The 20842-nt window shown below is 43.2% G+C and overlaps 1 protein-coding gene across 3 annotated transcripts in view; it reads right to left on the bottom strand.

Moving 5' to 3' along the window:
- The window catches only part of KLHL2 (kelch like family member 2), a 151298-nt gene that overhangs the window by 116250 nt on the left and 14206 nt on the right, over positions 1-20842 (bottom strand). For all 3 annotated transcript variants that reach the window (XM_044299873.1, XM_044299878.1, XM_044299865.1), the window contains one exon: positions 13278-13400. In XM_044299873.1, the coding sequence (XP_044155808.1) occupies positions 13278-13330 (53 nt within the window). In that variant the 5' untranslated portion in view covers positions 13331-13400. Of the gene's footprint in view, positions 1-13277; positions 13401-20842 lie in introns of those variants that run through there.

Raw genomic sequence — 20842 nt, forward strand, 5'->3', positions numbered from 1 at the left:
AGAACCAGTACATTTTAATGCTGTACGGAGACTGAGCTTTATACAGCATTAACCCAAAGTTTTGAGAGAAGCTACTTTGGATGTAGCATTTGAAGCTCACTTCGCTGAACACTAAGGCTACTTTCACACTGGCGTCTTGGCTTTCCGTTTGCGAGATCCCTCATGGGCTCTCACAAGCGGTCCAAAACGGATCAGTTTCGCCCTAATGCATTCTGAATGGAAAAGGATCCACTCATAATGCATCAGTTTGCCTCCGATCAGTCTCCATTCCACCCTGGAGGCGGACACCAAAACACTGCCTGCAGCGTTTTGTTGTCCGCCTGACGAAACTGAGCCAAACAGATCCTGGCACACAATGTACGTCAATGGGGACGGATCCATTTTCTCTGACAATAAAAAAACGGATCCGTCTCCCATTGACTTTCAATGGAGTTCATGACAGATCCGTCTTGGCTATGTTACAGATAATACAATTTTGCAGATCTAAGATGGATCCGCCCAAAACGCGAGTGTGAAAGGAGCCTAATACAGAGATGTATCTGTAGACATCAGTACATTGTACATTAATACTAATGAAGGCTTTTAGTAAGGGAAATCCTTCCCATAGATAACAGTACACTTTGTAGCACAACTGGTAAGTCTTCTGTCTCTGAAGCAGAAGGTTGCGAGTTCAAACCCCTCTGGTTACAGATTAAAAGGTAGTAGAAAATTATTTAACCCCTTCCAGACTGGGCCCATTTACCCCCTTCCTGACCAGGCCTAATTTTGCATATCTGGCATGTGTCACTTTATGTGGTAATAACTTTGGAACGCTTTTACTTATCCAAGCGATTCAGAGATGGTCATCTCGTGACACATTGTACTTCATGTTAATGGTAAATTGGAGTCAATAAGTTTTAGAAAAAGAAAAATTCACAGATTCATCTAAATTTTAATCTCTCTGCTTTTAAGACAGATGGCTCCATGCCCATAAAACATTAATGAACATTCCCCATATGTCTACTTTATGTTGGCGTCATTTTAGTAATGTAATTTTATTTTTTTAGGACGTTAGAAGGTTTCGAATTTTAGAAGCAATTTTTGAAATTTTTAAGAACATTTCCAAAGTCAACTTTAAGGGACCAGTTCAGTTCTGAAGTCACTTTGAAGGGCTTACATAATAGAACCAACCCATAAATGACCCCATTTTAGAAACACCCTCAAGCCATTTAAAACTGGTTTTAGAAATGTTGTTAACCATTTATGTATTCCACAGGAATTAAAGCAAAATAGAGGTAAAATTTCAAAATGTCACTTTTTTTGCAGATTTTCCATTTTAATAATTTTTTTCTGGAACACATCAAGGGTTAACAACAAAACCTATTACCTTAATCTTGCAGTTTGCAGAAACACCCCATACGTGGTCGTCTACCGCTGTTTAGACCAGGGGTGCACAACCTTTTTTGGTCTGAGGGCCGCATTGTCACATAGCTCTATTTCAAGGGGCAGCAAATTAAAATATATATATATATATATATATATATATATATATATATATATATATATATATATATATATATATATATATATATATATATATATACACACACACACATATATATATATATACATATATATATATACACATACATACACACATACACAGGGCCGTCTTTACCAAGGGGCAAAAGGGGCAGCTGCCCTGGGCCCAGTTGCTCCTGGGGGGCCCAAGGCAGCTGCCTCTTGAGCCCTGCTAGCTACTGCCCCGGGTGTCAGGCTGTCGGCTACACAGGCATCATGATCGTGGCTGTGCTAATGATCTTAATTCTAGGACCTTAATGAGTTTTGCTTTAGGACCTTAATGACATCATTACCATGTGACCAGTAACCTAGCAATTACTGGTCACATGGCTATGAGGTCATCACAGGTCCTACAGAAGTTAACTGTGGAGCTTTTTTGTGTAAAGATTACATCAGAAAAAGGTGACAGGGGCTGTTATGTTAATATACTGTAAACTACTGTATAGTGGGGTGCTGTATACTGTGTGGTGGGCTGTATATTGTATATTGTGTGGTGGGCTGTATATTGTGTGGTGGGCTGTATATTGTATATTGTGTGGTGGGCTGTATATTGTGTGGTGGGCTGTATATTGTATATTGTGTGGTGGGCTGTATATTGTGTGGTGGGCTATATATTGTGTAATGGGCTGTATATTGTGTGGTGGGCTATATATTGTGTAATGGGCTGTATATTGTGTGGTGGCCTGGGGGGGGGGGGGGGGGGGGGAGTGCTATACTGCTGTACTGTATAGTGTGGGGGGCTGTATCGTGTATAGTTTGGGGTGCTGTATACAGTGAGGTGTTGTATACCATGAGGTGTTGTATACTGTGGACTGCTATACTGCTCTACTATATACTGTGGGGTACTGTATAGTGTGGGGTGCTAAACTGAATACTGTGTGGTGCTGTATACTATAGGGTGCTATACTGCATACTGTGCGGTGCTGGGGTGCACTGTAACACTAGGGTGAGCCGAGCCCTGGTCTCCTTCCTGCAGAGCGGTGCCCACTTCCAGCCTGAGCCCAGCTGCCCAGAGCACTGATCCTGAGCCGCTGGAGTCTTCAGAACTAGAAGTATTTACAGTCATTCACTGGACTCTAGCAGATGTGTGGATTTTTTTGTGTGTGTGTTGTGGTGGAGAGCGAGATTGCCTGCTAAGGTGTGGGAAGGCGGGATCCAGGGGGCCCAAGTAAATTTTTGCCCGGGGTCCAATCAATATTAAAGACGGCCCTATATATATATATATATATATATATATATATATATATATATATATATATATATATATATATATATATATATATATATATTATATATATATATATATATATATATATATATATATACATATACATACACATATACATACATATACATACACACATACACTCACCTAAAGAATTATTAGAAACACCTGTTCTATTTCTCATTAATGCGATTATCTAGTCAACCAATCACATGGCAGTTGCTTCAATGCATGTAGGGTTGTGGTCCTGGTCAAGACAATCTCCTGAACTCCAAACTGAATGTCAGAATGGGAAAGAAAGGTGGGCTACAACAGCAGAAGACCCCACCGGGTACCACTCATCTCCACTACAAATAGGAAAAAGAGGCTACAATTTGCACAAGCTCACCAAAATTGGACTGTTGAAGACTGGAAAAATGTTGCCTGGTCTGATGAGTCTCGATTTCTGTTGAGACATTCAAATGGTAGAGTCCGAATTTGGCGTAAACAGAATGAGAACATGTATCCATCATGCCTTGTTACCACTGTGCAGGCTGGTGGTGGTGGTGTAATGGTGTGGGGGATGTTTTCTGGGCACACTTTAGGCCCCTTAGTGCCAATTGGCCATTGTTTAAATGCCACGGGCTAGCTGAGCATTGTTTCTGACCATGTCCATCCCTTCATGACCACCATGTACCCATCCTCTGATGGCTACTTCCAGCAGGATAATGCACCATGTCACAAAGCTCGAATCATTTCAAATTGGTTTCTTGAACATGACAATGAGTTCACTGTACTAAAATGGCCCCCACAGTCACCAGATCTCAACCCAATAGAGCATCTTTGGGATGTGGTGGAACGGGAGCTTTGTGCCCTGGATGTGCATCCCTCAAATCTCCAACAACTGCAAGATGCTATCCTATCAATATGGGCCAACATTTCTAAAGAATGCTATCAGCACCTTGTTGAATCAATGCCACGTAGAATTAAGGCAGTTCTGAAGGCAAAAGGGGGTCCAACACCGTATTAGTATGGTGTTTGATCGGCGCTTATCTGCCTATTACATAAGCCAGTGCAAAGTGACTGGGGAGAAGTGATCGCTGCCACAGTCATTCCACCTTCATTTAGATTACACAGGGAGATGTGCTGCAGATAATCGGACATCTTTCATCCTGATAAAATATGCCAATCAGCCGACAAATGAGCGATTCCTTGTTTATCGACTGATAAGCTGCACGATTATACTGTTCCCAGTAATTGTCCCAAATATTGTGCTGCAGCATAGCCCCTGAAACCAAAGAGTTGGGCTGGTTTCACATGGGCGTTGCGGGAAAAGGTGCGAGTGCGTTGCAAGAACATGCACGATTTTTCCGCGCGAGTGCAAAACATTGTAGTACGTTTTTGCTTGTGCGTGAGAAAAATCAGCATGTTTGGTACCCAAACCTGAACTTCTTCACAGAAGTTCGGGCTTGGGATCGGTGTTCTGTAGATTGCTATTATTTTCCCTTATAACCATGTTATAAGGGAAAATAATACATTCTGAATACAGAATGCATAGTACAATAGCGCTGGAGGGGTTAAAAATGTATTTTATTTTTTTAACTCGCCTTAATCCACTTGCTCGAATAGCCGACATCTCTTCTGTCTCTTTCTTTGCCGATTGCAGTCAAAGCACCTGTGGTGACGTCACTCCGGTCATCACATGGTCCGTCACATGATCTTTTACCATGGTGATGGATCATGTGATGACCGGAGTGACGTCACCACAGGTGGTCCTTTGACTGCAATCAGCAAAGAAAGAGACAGAAAAGATGCCGGCTACGCGAGCAAGTGGATTAAGGAGAGTTAAATTATTTTTTAGTTTTTTTTTTAACCCCTCCAGCACTATTGTACTATGCATTCTGTATTCAGAATGCTATTATTTTCCCTTATAACCATGTTATAAGGGAAAATAATAAAATGATCGGGTCTCCATCCAGATCGTCTCCTAGCAACCGCACGTGAAAATCGCACCGCATCCACACTTGCGTGAAAATCACAGCTCATATGCACAGCCCCATAGAAATGAATGGGTCAGGATTCAGTGCGGGTGCAATGCGTTCAACTCACGCATTGCACCCGTGCGGAAAACTCGCTCGTGTGAAAGGGACCTTATACTTACCTGCTCCCCACCGCTCCAGTCCTTCACACTGCCCCCGCTGTTTACACCTGGCAGTGCACCACCCCAGCCAATGACTGGCTTACAAGGTAATGTGGCCACAAGCAGCATGTCAATTCTGAAGCCAGTCATTGACTGGAGCCGTGCAAGTGACCATGGCCATGCACTGTCAGGTGTAAACAGCGCGGGGACCAGTAGATGGAGGAAGCGGGGGCAGAGGCGGAGGACCAGAGCGGCGTGGAGCAGGTAAGTATAAATCTTTTATTTCATGCTGCAGGAACTTGTTAAAAATCGTTTTTACTAGTGATAAACCGATATTAATTTTTTAGAGCAGATTCTGATAACCTGTGAACTTTCAGGCCGGTAGCCGATAACCTATACCGATATTCTGTGCATTTTCATTTTAGAAAAAAAAAAATCTTTTTTCTGTTACAGCGTTCACCACAATTTTTTTTTAAAATATTTTAATAGTTTGTACTTTTTGGACGTGGCAATATGTGATGGGTTTATTTATTATTTACATATTTTATATGTAAAATTGGGAAAGGGGGTGATTTATACTTAATATGTTGGTCAATGCCACTAATGACTAATACTTTGGGGGGGCGCACTGCGCCACCAATGATATTTAACGTTTAATACAGGAGGCGGGTGTGTCGGCGCAGAATCACACAGCCGGTGTTCTAACAAATTTTCTTCCTGTTGTGACGCGGCCGCATCGGGCATGACGTTCCCAGCTTTGGAAGGAGGTGTGCTCGCGCCATGCAGGCGCACAACGGCGGGGTAGGGAAATTTCACACCACTGTTGGGGAGAAGGGACCACCTAATGCGCTTGCGCCTTACCTCTCTTTTTTTTTTTACTAAATATTCTTTATTATTTTCCACATAAATTTTCATTTACATTTAATTTATCCATTTTACAATACTTTTCATTCATTCCCCTATATCAAAACAGCTCATCAGTAGTATGCTTAAATATAATATTTTCACCCTTCCCATTGCTTGTATGTTAAAACAAAAAAACAAAACAAAACACGGAAAAAATTAATAATAATAATAATAATAATAAATGAAAACAAAGAAAAAAAAAAAGGATTTCTCTCTCCCCCCCCCCCCCCCCTCCTCTAACCGCTTCTGAGGCTCCCGGCACATGCGCAGTGTCGGCCGATGTCCAGCTGAGAGTTAAGGAGCAAGCACATTAGGTGGCCACTTCTCCCCAGCTCTGGTGTGAAATTTCCCTACCACGTCATTGTGTCCCTGCGTGGCGTGGCACACCTCCTTCCAAAGCTGGGAACGTCATGTCCATTTGTATTAGACGTTAATTATCATTGGTCTCTCCTCATTGGCAGCGCAGCACAGAGGGGAGGGAGAGAGTGACTCCTTCTCCCCTGTGCGGCTGAGGGAACATGGCGCGCTGACAGCAGCACGCTCATGTTCTGTGATAGCGCGCTGGACGCATTATCGGCAAGGTTAGATGCCGATACCGATGACTTTAAAAATAATGAATATCGGCCGATAATATCGGTAACTCCGATAATCGGTCGATTACCCATTTTTACCAGAAAAGTGGCAACATTTCCTTCCATCCTGCCTCCTATTCAGAAATCAATCAGTGCTTTCCTTCACTACAGAAGATAGCACTCACTGGTTATTACCATCTCCTGCCAATCCAGTTATAGGCGCCCTGCAGTAACCAGTAAGCACTTTACCTTGCTAGTGGGTAAGGAGCTTATTGGTTAACGCTTGAATGACCAGACACTTTTTTGTGGATTTAGCGCGCGTGGTGGTTCAAACGCTTGTAACCATCTTATTTGTTGGACTACCAAAATCATTTTTGCAACAATTTTTATTTGGCGGAAACTGTACAAAACATTTTCAAAAAGTATATATTTTTTCAAACTATAGCTCCTTATTCTTTAAATATGCAAACTGTCACCAAAATAAATTATTATAAATTAGTTCCCTATTTTGTGTAGGCTGTTTTGTTATATAATATGTATAGTTTCACGTGAAAGGGGCGGTAATGGTGATGGTTTTTATTGGTGTGGTTGTTTTTTTGAATAAAAAATAAATAAATGTAACTTAATTTTTTATATATTTCGGCTACAAAATATGTCCCCCAAGAGGTCATAAAAAGACTGCTGGAGGACAATGAACACTTTCCCTTTTTATATTTTTATTTTATTTATTTTTTTAGAATTTTCTATTTTTTTTATATATATTTTTGCCACATAATATTATGTCCCCCAAGGGGTCATAAAAAGACTGTTGCGGGACAGTAAACACACATTTATTTAGCACTTCTTCCTTTCTATTGTATATTATTTTTTTTTATAATTTTCTATTTTTTGTGCCACATATTTTATTTCTCTTTTATTTATATTTTATTATATTTATTTCGTTTTCAAACTTTTTAAAATACATTTTTAAACATTTTTTTTTAAATATATTTTTACCACAAAATTTGTCCCCAAGAAATCACTGAAAGACCTTTGGGAGACAACAAGTTACTTTTTTTTTTTTACTATTTCCACTGTAACTGGAGCATCCAAAGGAGCTTTGTACCAGGGCACGCGATAGCCAGGTCCACACTGCAGAGCGTTCATGGAGAAGGCAGAAGCACTAATAAAGTGCTTCTGTCTACTCCTCGGCTTTCCCGCTCTCACTAATAGCCGGGGACCCTTTCCACTCCTGCTACAGTGCTCCTGTGATCCATCCGCTGTGTGGTGCCCCGAGCAGCAACACAGGACAGGGCACAGAAGGCAAGGAGCGCCATATGGTTTTTGGAGGGTGTATTTTGCTGCAGTGGTCTTTGGGCACCATGTTGCATTTGAAGAGACCCTGAGGTATCCCCTCAGTGAAGGCCCCCAAAAAGTGACCACATTTTGTAAACTACACCACCCAAAGAAATTTTAAAGGGGTATAGCGAGCACTTCACTCAACAGGTGTTTCATAGAATTTTTAATAATTAGGTGTTAAAATGAAAAATTTTAAAAAATGTTTACAAGAAAATGATGCTTTAGGCCTAAACTTATTTTTTCACAAAAAAATTACAGGAGAATATCCCCCCACAATTTGCTACCCACTTTCTCCTGAATACAGCAATACCCCAATTGTGGTTGTAAACTTATTTGGGGATACGCCAGGGCACAGAAGGAAAGGAGCGGCATCTGGATTTCCTAACATGGAACTTTCTGTCATGGTTTTGAAGAGCGATACCTTTTTCTATTTTTTGCTGAATGAGCTGCACGAGGGCTTATTTTGTGCGAGACAAGATGTAGTTTTTATTTGCACCATTTTGGAGTACATTTGGCTTTCTAGTTGCTTTTTATCCCATTTTTTGGGAGGTGAAGTCACAAAAAAAAAAAAAAAAGCAGTTAGGTGTCATTTTTCAATAATATTTTTTTTTTTTTTTTTTTTTTTTTTTTTTTTTTTACACACACCTTTCACTTGATGGGGTAGACCATGTGATAATTTTATAGATCCGGTAATTACGAACGCAACGATACCAAATAACGAACGCAACGATACCAAATATACCTAATGTTTTTTTTTTGTTTTTTTTTATGTTTTACAGAATAAAAACATTTTTAGAAAAAAAAATTATGTTTTTGTGTTGCCATTTTCTTAGAGCCATATTTTTTCATTTTTCTGGCTATAGTCTTGTGTGAGTTTTTTTTTTTTTTTTTGCGGGACGAGGTGACATTTTTATTGCTATCATTTTGGGGTACATACTACTTTTTGATTGATTGATATTATGTTTTTTGTGAGATGAGGTGACTAAAAGAAAGCCGTTTTGTAGGGATCGACTGATATTTTTTAGAGCCGATACCGATAATTAGTGACATTTTAGGCCAATAGCCGATAATTTATACCAATATTTTATATCTTATAATATATATTATATTAGTTGGTAGTCACTGAGATGGTGGAAATTAGCATTTGGCAAAAGTATATTATAAATGTAAATTATAAACTAAATCAACCCCTTAGTTGGTAGTCAATTTATAATTGACATTTATAATATACTAGTGCCAAATGCCAATTTCCACACCACCACCACTCCTTCCCCCCTCCTTTATTACCCCCTATCAGACCTCAGATCAGCCCTTTATTAACCCCTATCAGACCTCAGATCAGCCCTTCAGGCAGGGGACTCCTAAGCAGAGGCTGAGTTGATACCATGTTCTCAGGCTCACTGCATGTGAAAAGGCAATCAGCCCACCGGGAAAATTCCTGGTTAGATACACTGCCAATCTGCCTCTGGGCATGTTGGATTTTAACTGCCCAAATTTTGTCCTCCCTGTCCCTATTCACTAGATATGCATGCGCCGCCAAGCATGCATATGTATGGGAGGATTAGGAAAGATGGCCATCAGCCTAATGATTCCAGTCCAAGTTTCAGTCTGCAATCTTCATTCTTTATTCCTGTTTAAACTTCCTGATATTCGATATTCAACCTGATCCTAGTTTCAGACTCTAATGTAGAGGTGTTCCTCCAGTAATACATGCTGGATCTGTGCAAACTGCCTTGTGTGTGCGTTCCCCCCCCCCCCCCTTAAAAACTTACAAGGGAAAAACATCCACCAAAGTTCACCAACCGGGCAAAGAGGGAATTGATCAACAAAACACCAACACTGAAGGAACACCAAAGAACCACAGTGGGGATGGAAGTATCTGTCAACAGGTCCACTATAACCTGTACACTCCACAGAGAGGTGCCAACCCAACACTTCCCATCACCCATTTGAGACCGGGATAGAGGTTCACCTTTCAGCAGGACAATGAGCCTAAACATACTGCTGCTAAAGAGACACTCGGGTGGTTTAAGGGGAAACAAATGTCTTGGAATGGCCTAAACAAAGCCCAGACTTCAATTCAGTTGGGAACCTGTGACTGCTGTACACCAACACAACCCATAGAACTTGAAGGAGTTGGAGCAGTTTTGACTGGAAGAATTGGCAAAAATCCCAGTATCTAGATGAGCTATGCTAATAAGCATAACCCAAGAGATCTGCATCTGTAATTGTGGAATAAATGAAAGCACAAAACACAAGCTCACCTCATGTTAGTGCACAGAATAAGGCCTCATGCACATGACTGTTTTTTTGCGGTCGACAAAACATGGACCCACAAAATATGGAAGATGTCTGTGTTGCATCCGTTTTTTGTGGACCCACTGGTCTGAGGACTACATTTTGTGGCCAAGAATAGGACATTAGGAGTATTGTGTTTAGGATTGAGACTTGCTTTTGAATCCCTGTTTTTTTATATTTTATCATATTAAATATTTTAATACGATTATTGTGTTTCCATATATGGGCCTAGAAATTAGGTGTGCCCAACATACATTACTTCAAAATTTCTATGTTGCAATAGACAGGGTGAGTCTATGGTAGTTAGAGCACCCTATTACATATTACCTAGAGGGTGAGCCATTCTGATTCAACTAGAATACAAGAATAGGACATGTTGTGTCTTTTGTGAAACGGACATATGGATGCAGAAAGCATATGGATGATCTGTGTGCTTTCTGTATCCGTTCCATTAAAGCAGGCATCCTCAAACTGCGGCCCTCCACCTGTTGTAAAACTACAACTCCCACAATGCCCTGCTGTAGGCTAATACCTGTAGGCTGTTTGGGCATGCTGGGAGTTGTAGTTTTGCAACAGCTGGAGGGCCGCAGTTTGAGGATACCTGCATTAAAACATAGAATACGTCTACTGATGAGCGAACTTGTGTTTTCAAGTTCGGCGTACAGGTTATCTAAGAATCACGTTATGGAGTCCGCTACCACGGACCATAACAAAATTCTATGACTGTATGCACCATGACAGCCTATATGCTCGGCATAGACTTCTATTATGACAGAAAGCAACACGGAATGCCTCTTATAGGCTTCTGTGGCGCATACAGTCATAGAATTCCGTTATGGTCCGTGGTAGCGGAATCTATAATGTGATTCTTAGATAACCGGAACCTGTACGCCGAACTTGAAAACACAAGTTCGCTCAACACTAAACACGTCCTACACAAAATGTAGATAAGGGGCCCTTTGAAGTCAAAGGGTCTGAAGAGAAAAAAATAAATAAAATGGATACACCCTGGACGTCATACAGACATCATCTGTATTTTGCGGGTCCGAGTTCTGCCGACCGAAAACTACATACAGTCGTGTGCATGAGGACCAAGGGTCAGCTCCAAGAGGCCTTGCATGTATAGTTAAGTAAGGGGATATGCAATCCCGCACCTGATCTGTAAAAAAAAAAAAAAAAAAAAAAAAAACCTTGACTTGGCTCCACAAAGCACAGACTTAGGCCTCATGCACACAACCGTTGTGTGCACCCGTGGCCGTTGTTCCGTTTTCCGTGATTTTCTGCGGACCCATTGACTTTCAATGGGTCCGTTGAAAACTCTGAAAATGCACCGTTTGTCATCCGCCTCCGTGTATCCTGTCCGTCCAAAAAAAAAAAAATAAGACCTAAATAAGTCCTATTTTTTTTTGACGGACAACGGTTCACGGACCCATTCAAGTCAATGGGTCCGTGAAAGAACACGGCTGCAGACAAGATTGGCATCAGTGTCCATGATCCGTGGCCGTAGGTTACTTTCATACAGACGGATCCGAAGATCCGTCTGCATAAAAGCTTTTTCAGAGCGTTCCCATAGTGTTGGGGACGCTTCTAGTTAGAATATACAACGAACTGTGTACATGACTGCCCCCTGCTGCCTGGCAGCACCCTATCTCTTACAGGGGGCTGTGATCCATACAATTAACCCCGCAGGTGCTGCACACTGTGCCGGCAACATATTAATACAATAGAGGGAGGAGGGGGGGGGAGGCCGCACACTGGCCACCAATGTTATTATTACAATAGAGGGAGGGAGGGAGGGGGGTCTGCCCCCTGCTGCCCGGCAGCCCAGATCTCTTACAGGGGGCTATGATACGCACAATTAACCCCTTCAGGTGCGGCACCTGAGGGGTTAATTGTGCTGATCACGGCCCCCTGTAAGAGATCAGGGGCTGCCAGGCAGCAGGGAGCAGTCATGTACACAGTTTGTAGTATATTCTAACTAGAAGGGTCCCCATCACCATGGGAACGCCTCGGTGTTAGAATATACAGTCGGATATGAGTTTTCACGATGTAACTCAAATCCGATGGTATATTCTAACATAGAGGCGTTCCCATGGTGATGGGGACGCTTCAAGTTAAAATATACCATCGGATTGGAGAAAACTCCGATCCGATGGTATAAAAGGGACTCCTGACTTTACATTGAAAGTCAATGGGGATGGATCCGTTTGCAATTGCACCATATTGTGTCAATGTCAAACGGATCCGTCCCCATTGACTTGCATTGTAATTCAGGACGGATCCGTTTGGCTCCGCACGGCCAGGCGGACACCAAAACGACTTTTTCCATGTCTGTGGATCCTCCAAAAATCAAGGATGACCCACGGACGAAAAACCGGTCACGGATCACGGACCAACGGAACCCCGTTTTGCGGACAGTGGAAAAATACTGTCGTGTGCATGAGGCCTTAGGCACGTTAAAGTTCCACGTTTTTTGTCTCAATTATTAATAGTGTGTCACAGTAACAATTGTTTGCACCTTCAAAGTGTTAGGCATACTGTGTAAATGAAATGCTACAAACTCCCCCAAAATCCATCTTAATTCCAGGTTGTAATGCAACAAAACAAGAGACACACCAGGGGGAACGGGGGGGGGGGGGGGGGGGGTGGATTGGTTTTGAATTATTTCGCAAGGTCCTGTATATGAAGAAGGACTCACACATACTTTGCAAAAACAAAATGGTAAGACATTTTAAATAAAAGGTTGACTCATTCTGCATTTAGAAAGCAAAGGAACAATAAATAAAAAATTCCAGTGCACGTCTCCGTGACCTTTAAAAATCAAGTAACAAAAAGAATTCCTACACAAATAAGAATGTGAACAATCTTAATCCACTCCCCAGTAATCAAGACAGAGATTTCAAACCCAACTGAAGTTTAGAATTCTGCTTGAAGTACATAGAACAACACAATAATGTAGGCTCTAGTACAATGTTATAAACACATCAGTATAGAAGCAAAGCCATGAATTACCCGGCACGTGAAAAACATAACTGGAGATGCCGCACTTGTTCTGTCCCTACGTAAATCTCTCCAGATCCCACGCTTATTATTATTCACGGCACAGTCATTTAATGCTTAGGTAAATTGAAAGCACTTTGCAGCTGATGAAACCTTGGGATGAAAGACATCTTTGAAGATGCTGCGTCACCACATGTTCAAGTCCATGAAAAGAAGCGAGGTGCTAATTAGAAATGTACAGATAAAGCAAAGACAATACCTGCGGAGTTCATTCATAACCTTGAAAGCCTTCCTGGTGTGCCGCGGGTTCATAGTCACTGGACAGAACTTCTCAGTGTTCTCCTTCACTTCCACAGGCTTCTGGTGGCCTACCTTAGCGCCCCTGTGCAGAAAACATACACGTTACCAAACTTATTAAATTCCAACAGCATAATGCAGTTCTTTTAGACTCTGTTCATATTGCCATTTGGAGTCCCTTGGGAGGTTCTGTCACTTTTGATGGAAAGAAAAGCCCAACAATAAAGCACTGTTTTTGTTGTTCAAATGCCAAAATGTCACCAGGATTTGGTGTATAGAGCTGATGACATGGGTTGCTAGATGGCCGCTAGCACATCCGCAATATCCAGTCCTGCTTTTATTGTGTATAAAAAAAACGATTTGATACATATGCAAATTACCCTGAGAGGAGTCCTGTCCCTGACTCATCTCGCATACAGGACTCCTCTCAGGGTAATTTGCATATGTATTAAATATTTCTTTTTACACACTAAAAGCACACAGAGCTAAGGGGACTGGGTATTGCGGATGTCCTCAGCTTTACACACAAAATCCCGGTGACAGGTTCCCTTTAAAGAGGTTGTTACCGCCCCTCTCCGCCAGACCTGTGGAGGGAGGCATTCTTACTTACTGCCAGTTGCTCTGTCCATTGCTGTGTTTGCTGCAGTCCGGGCCCCACTTGCAAACTTCTGGCTCAGACAGCGTGCCGCTGCAGCTAATAATGACTAGCCACGCCGGCAATATGTCCCCCAAACAGCGCGTTACTGGGTCATGTGCTGCCAGAGAGACATGTTACCGCTCCAGTTTATAAGCGGGGATCGGGGCAGAGGGAACCCAGTGGTGGCTGAAAGAGCAGTAGGGAGTAAAGGAGAGTACGGTTCCCTCCACAGATCCGGAGAGGGGTAACAAAAAAGTGGGATAACCCCTTTAAAGGTTGGCCTCTTTGTACCTAAATAACAGTAATGCCATACTGTAATGTATAATGGCCAAAGTGCTTCTGAGATTACCTTAACCTACATAGAGTGGCCCCCTGGTAACCCCTGGGTAGCAGTGTAAACAGGCACTTATTGTCCTAAGTGTTCCAAAGATGGCACTTCTGTCATCTACTGTGTTGGACGTGGTCCAGGAAAGCGATGGACATCCTGTATCTGCGCCTGCGTTGACTGCTTTCTTAACCTTATATATTGTACTGTGGTACCGCGCTATACACTACCTACCCGCCTTCACTGTTGTCAGTGCCTTGAAGACACAGTATACAATTGCTTTAGACTCCCAGATTGGTATTTACCTGTTTCTGAGTTCTGCTTGTTCGCGTTTTCTCCCTTGCTCTCCCATCGACATGAGGGGGATTCGGGGGGCTACACCCTATTGCTGTTGCTTTCACTGAGCTTGCCCCGGCCAGTGGCACAGCTCTAGTTCAAAGCTTTCTAGCTCGCGCTCACACGGAGTTATTGAGAGGTGGAAGCGCCTGTGTAATAAAGTAGAATACGGAGTGCTTTCTGAACCTGTTCAGTAGAAAGCAGAGGCAACATCTTAGAAAGATAGAGAGAGAAAAAAAAAAGACAATGCAACAGCACTCTGCAAACCTGAAAAAGTACAATAATGCCATAGTCACAAAAATTATAGTGCTAATGCTATGCTTATTTATAAAGTGAGAGTCGTGCACTCCTGATCAGCCTGTCTGCCCCATAGGCTGATTGTAATTAGTTTCAGTACAAACCTGTGGCCTGCTCTCATTACATTCATTGGAAGCCGTCTGGCGCCAGGAGAGGTTTGGAGTGGGCTCGGCATGCATGTTGGTACCTGCATTCCCTGGAAGTAATGGGGGCCTTTATGGCACCAAAAATGGTAAAAGGCAGAATGGATCCAGCATGCATGTGGAATCAACACTTCCTAAACTTTATGGCCCATATCAGGTAGTATTTAGTGTTAGGACCCGTCTAACAGAGATCGCCTCGACGTTTGGCAGATTGGTTTTGTACAAAATGCATTTGCCAAGCATCTCACTTTATAAATAAGCGTAGCATTAGTACTATAGCATTTTTTGTGACTGGCATTATTGTACTTTATCTGGTTTGCAGAGTGCTGTTGCATTGTCTTTTTTCTCTGTTTCTAGCCATGGCAGCGTGCACCTGCGCATTGGGATGTGCTGACTAACCCCCTTTTTTTGTTGTTGAAAATCTTAGAAAGGCGATGGACCAGTTTGCATTACCAATGATGGACATCAGGGGGCAACTTGGAGGCCATTTAGCAGTCTATGTTATTACACACAAATCGGATCCCTTGCTAAACACTTGGATCTGTCAAATTTCTGATCTAGTGCAGAATCTTAGCTTCAATTCTAAATAGAAGCAGAACACCAACTGAAACAGCCAGCCTGAGAAGAGATCTTCACAAGAGTAAGGAATTCTTATATCTATTCTTTGTCAGGCAGAGGGGAGGGCTCCTGCTGCAACCAGCTGCCTTACAGAAAGGAGCAGTTCTGGTGTGAGGTTTGTGAGAAACAGGAAAGAAAAAAAAAAAAAATTAGGCTACTTTCATACCTGCGTTCAGTGCGGATCCGTCTTGTATCTGCATTATCGGTGCGGATCCGTCTGTGCAAACGCTTGTATCCGTTCAGAACGGATCAGTTTGCATTATTCATTTAAAAAAAAGTCTAAGTCAAAACGGATCCCTCCTGACTTACATTGAAAGTCAATGGGGGACAGATCCGTTTTCAATTGCACCATATTGTGTCAGTGTCAACGGATCCATCCCCATTGACTTACATTGTAAGTCAGGACGGATCCATTTAGCTCTGCATCGTCTGGCGGACACCAAAACGATGCAAGCTGCTTTTTAATGTCCGCCTCAAAAGCAGAATACAGGCGCACCGGAGCCAGACTGATGCATTCTGAACGGATCCTTATCCATTCAGAATGCACTGGGGCTGAACTGATCCGTTTTGGGCCACTTGTGAGAGCCCTGAAACGGATCTCACAAGCGGACCCAGAAACGCCAGTGTGAAAGTAGCCTTACCGTTTGGCTCCAAGCATATTCTATAATGGGGTTAAAACTAAGCACAAAATTATACCCACTCACGACTTGCCTACAACCAGTTTTTTTTATATATATCTATATCCCACGATAGTGATCTATAATGCCTCATTCACACGTTAGTGTTTGGTCAGTGATTTCCATCAGCGATTAAGTCAAAACCAGGTGCGGCTCTAAACACAGAACCTTATATCTGTGGAGGCTCCAGTCCTGGTTTTGGCTCACAATCACTGATGGAAATCACTGCCCAAACACTGATGTGTGAATGAGGCTTAAGGGCTCATGCACACAACCGTTGTTGTTTCACGGTCCGTTTTTCACAGATCCATTGCTCCATATCGGAGGTTTATTTTCTCTGATTTAAGCCCTATTCCGTTCCATTATTCCACAAAACATATCCGTATGGTTTCCGTATGCGATCTGTTTTTTGCAGATCGGAAACAGTAACTTATTAATCACCAAACACATGAGAAATAGGACTTGAATGGGGCCTCGGACCGAGATTTGGGGACAATAGGACATGCAGTACTTTTATGCAGAACGCCCATAGGGAAATACGGAAACGGAATGCACACGGAGTACCTGCCGTCGTTTTCGAAGACCCATTGAAGTGAATTGTTCCGCATTCGGTCCACAAAAGAAAAAAATGGAATGGAAACGAAAAGAAACTATGTTCGTGTGCATGAGCCCTAATGCTGTGAGTTTCAGTCAGACCATGGGTCTAATGTCTGGGACTCGCAGCAAAGACGTCTTCAGGCTCTGCACTTGCTAACACTAGGTCTTCCTCAGCCTGCATAGAAAATAGTCTCACCCCAACAATTCCACTAATACATAGCACAATGGTATGTATTCCCCCATTCCCCCCCCCTTAATTTCCATCTCCACTGTCTAGAGAGACAGAACTGTATATTGCTAGGAATTTAAAAGCCATGACGAATGAATGAAAGGTATCTGGACCAAATCCCCTGCCCCGCCATAAGGTCACTATGTCAGCCCAAGAAGAGAGGAGGAAAGCTACTGAGCATCTGTCCACCAGAATTTTAGGCACAGGAGAAACAGCAGAGGGCACTACCAAAGAGGAAAATGCAATGTACATATAAAAATGAAAAGCAATATTTTTATTACATGTATATTGCAATAATACTTAATCTGAAATGCTGTAGTCATTACATAGTAATGGGGATTACCCCGTTAAGGATAGTTTAACGCTTGCGTTGTTTGATTCCGGCAGGCAGTTCCGTTGCCTGAACTGCCTGCCTGATCAGGCAAACTGTATGCAAACGCATGTCATTTTTTCTGACGGATCAGGCATTTTTCAGACTGATCAGGATCGGGGGAGCCAGTGTGTGTGCGCAGCAGCAGCCCCTGTCTTTCTGAGTGACAGGAGGCTGCTGCACTTTAGTTACTATAAATTCAAATCGCCCCCCTTTTCCCAAAATGTAAATAAAAATTAATACCTCACATGTCAGTACCTGCTGTATATACTATATACCTGTACACACTGCATATATTATACCCCGTTAGGGTTGTTGCAGGTATCGAAATTTCAAAACCCAATCGATACATTTGTCCCGGTATCAATACGATACCGGGATTAACATTTTTTCGATACTGGCCTGCGCTTCTGCGCAGTCTAGCATCTCTGAACATGAGCGCACTGCTGTCAGCACGCTCATGTTCCCTCAGCAGCACAGGGGAGAAGGAAGCAGTCTCTCCCTCCCCCTGTGCTGCTGTTGCCGCTGCCACCGATGGGTAGAGAGGGGCGGGCGCACTGCGCCACCAATGATAGTACTTTTCATGGGTCCGGACTTTAAGCAGCAGGCTACACAGAGCGGCGCCCAGGGATGTCCCAGCACTTACTATTATTCCTGGGCGCCGCTCCGTTCGCCCGCTGTGCGCCTGTGCCCCATTACTGTTCCCTGCAGTCCTGCTCCATATGCTAATTACTATGGGAGCAATGGGGAGGAGACAGCAGCTTCTCTAGTGGGCGTTCCTTCTCCCCTGACTGTAGTTCTGTCCAATCGCAGCGCAGGGAGAAGGAACGCCCACTAGAGAAGCTGCTGTCTCCTCCCCATTGCTCAGATAGTAATTAGCATATGGAGCAGGACTGCAGGAAACTGTAATGGGGCACTGCGCCACCAATGATAATTAACCCTTAGAATCGCATAGACGCCATCCTGCCTCTGACAGGGAGCTGTGACCAGCGGCAGTTAACCCCTCAGGTGCGGCACCAGAGGGGTTAACTGCCGCTGATCTGCTGCCAGTACCCGCCTCCTGTATTAAGGGTTAATTATCATTGGTGGCGCAGTGCCCCCTCCCCCCTCAACCCCCCCAGTATTATAATCATTGGTAGCAGTGGCCACAGAGTCCCCTCTCCCCTCCTCCTCATTGGTGGCAGTGGCAGCTTCTGATCGGAGCCCCAGCAGTGTAATCCCGGGGCTCCGATCAGTTACCATGGCAGCCAGGACGCTACTGAAGCCCTGGCTGCCATGGTAATCTCTGCTGCTGTGTGTACTATGCACAGGGCAGCAGGAAGAGTGTGAGGTCCTATTCACCCTGATAGAGCTCAATAAAAAAAAAATGCCGGATCCGGCAATCAGGCAAGTCTTCAGTTTTTTTCGCCGGAGATAAAACCGTAGCATGCTACGGTTTTCTCTTTTGCCTGATCAGTCAAAATGACGGAACGGAAGACGTCCGGATGCATCCTGAATGGATTACCTTTTTGACGGAACTTAGTGCCGGAAAAGAAAAACGCAAGTGTGAAAGTACCCTTAGCCCCCTCAGAGCCCAACATACAGAATATGTATGACATTCAATTCGCATTGGGCTTTTTCTCTACTGTAGATAATAAAATCTGCTCATGTTTTTTATTATTACTTTGAAAAAGGTTTTTCTGTTCTCCTGGGACCCAATCTCATCTTATATATGGGGTCAGAATACAATCATCTAAGTGAGTAAACTGGTCCTTTACGCACCCCTTGTCCAAACCCTAGCTGAACATGAGGGCCCTTTCTGATGGGATCGGGGGAGGATCTGAGGCCCCCTCATAAGGCAGGTTGACTACCACCGCTCTAAATGACGTGCCTGAAGACAACATACAAAGTAGTGGCTTACAACAGATCCTCTTGATAAAAGGTCATTTTGAAATCCACGAGGACTGAGAAATGACCATGGGTATTTATCACGGGCATTGAGCCAGCCTGGTTTCTCGTGCCATCTACAATATCCTCTATGTTACTGTAAGTCACTGATTAACATGCTGCAGCTTTTCTAACCGCATGACTGCTCACTTGACAAACAAGCCACTAAAACCTGCACTGCATGAAACCGTGATATGACAATGTACAACTACCGCTATACATTACTAATGAGGCCTGCTATACCCAAACTAGTACACGACAGTCACTTGGGAAAGAAGCGTGCTACTAATCCATCCCTCGCTGATTCTCAGCACAATAACAGATGGTCTACAGGATCACAGAAAATGTTTTTTATGCATATTTTTATGTTTATTTAGCGTTTATGATTTTAACTATTCCTTATACTTAATTCATGCATTTTCCTAATTCTATAAAAAGATTTACATTTCTGGTGCTTGTAGACTTTATTGTACTGGTGTATGTATATTCAACTACATTCACCACTGTATAACTAAAGGCCAAGAATCTGCCAGATAATCGCTTACACCTCCCCTGTGTCCAGCTATCAGCGACTGACAAGTATCCATGTATAAAACACTTCGGCCTCTTGCACAAGAACGTTGTGCATCCGTTCCGTGCATTGGGGACAGCAATTTGTGGTCCCCAATGCACGGGCAGCGTCCGTGCAGAGGCCGGGACAGCTCAAGACCCATTCAACTTGAATGGGTCCGTGATCTGTCGGCCTGCAGCATTCTGGTGCCCGTCTGATGAAACTGAGCCAAACGAATCCGTCCCCATTGACTTATATTGTGTGCCAGGACGGATCCGTTTGGCTCCGTTTTATCAGACGGACACCAAAACAGTTTTCTATGACACAATCTGGCACAATAGAAAACTGATCCGTCCTCCATTGACTTTCAATGGTGTTCAAGACGGATCCGTCTTGGCTTATGTTAAAGATAATACAAACGGATCTGTTCTGAACGGATGCAGACGGTTGTATTATCTGAACGGATCCGTCCATGATGGATCCGCACAAAACGAGTATGAAAGTAGCCTTAGCCACGGGTGATTGCTGCTTAGGCTACTTTTACACTCGCATTTGGTGCGGATCAGTCTTGTATCTGCGCAGACGGATACGCACCAATAATTCAAACGCTTGTATCCGTTAATAACGGATCAGTTTGCATTATTCATTCAAAAAAAACTTTTACATTACATCCCAAGCCCCTTTCCCGCCACCGAAGTTGGAGCCGGAGCACTAGACAGCGAGACAATGAGAGCACACATTCCTCGGCCCTGATCAGCCTAACGCTCTTTACCAGCATGAAACAACCACAGGCTCGGACAAGTAACTGTAAGGCAACTGCGG

This window comes from Bufo gargarizans, chromosome 1 (genome assembly GCF_014858855.1).
Source record: "Bufo gargarizans isolate SCDJY-AF-19 chromosome 1, ASM1485885v1, whole genome shotgun sequence".
In the NCBI taxonomy this organism is placed as follows: domain Eukaryota; kingdom Metazoa; phylum Chordata; class Amphibia; order Anura; family Bufonidae; genus Bufo; species Bufo gargarizans.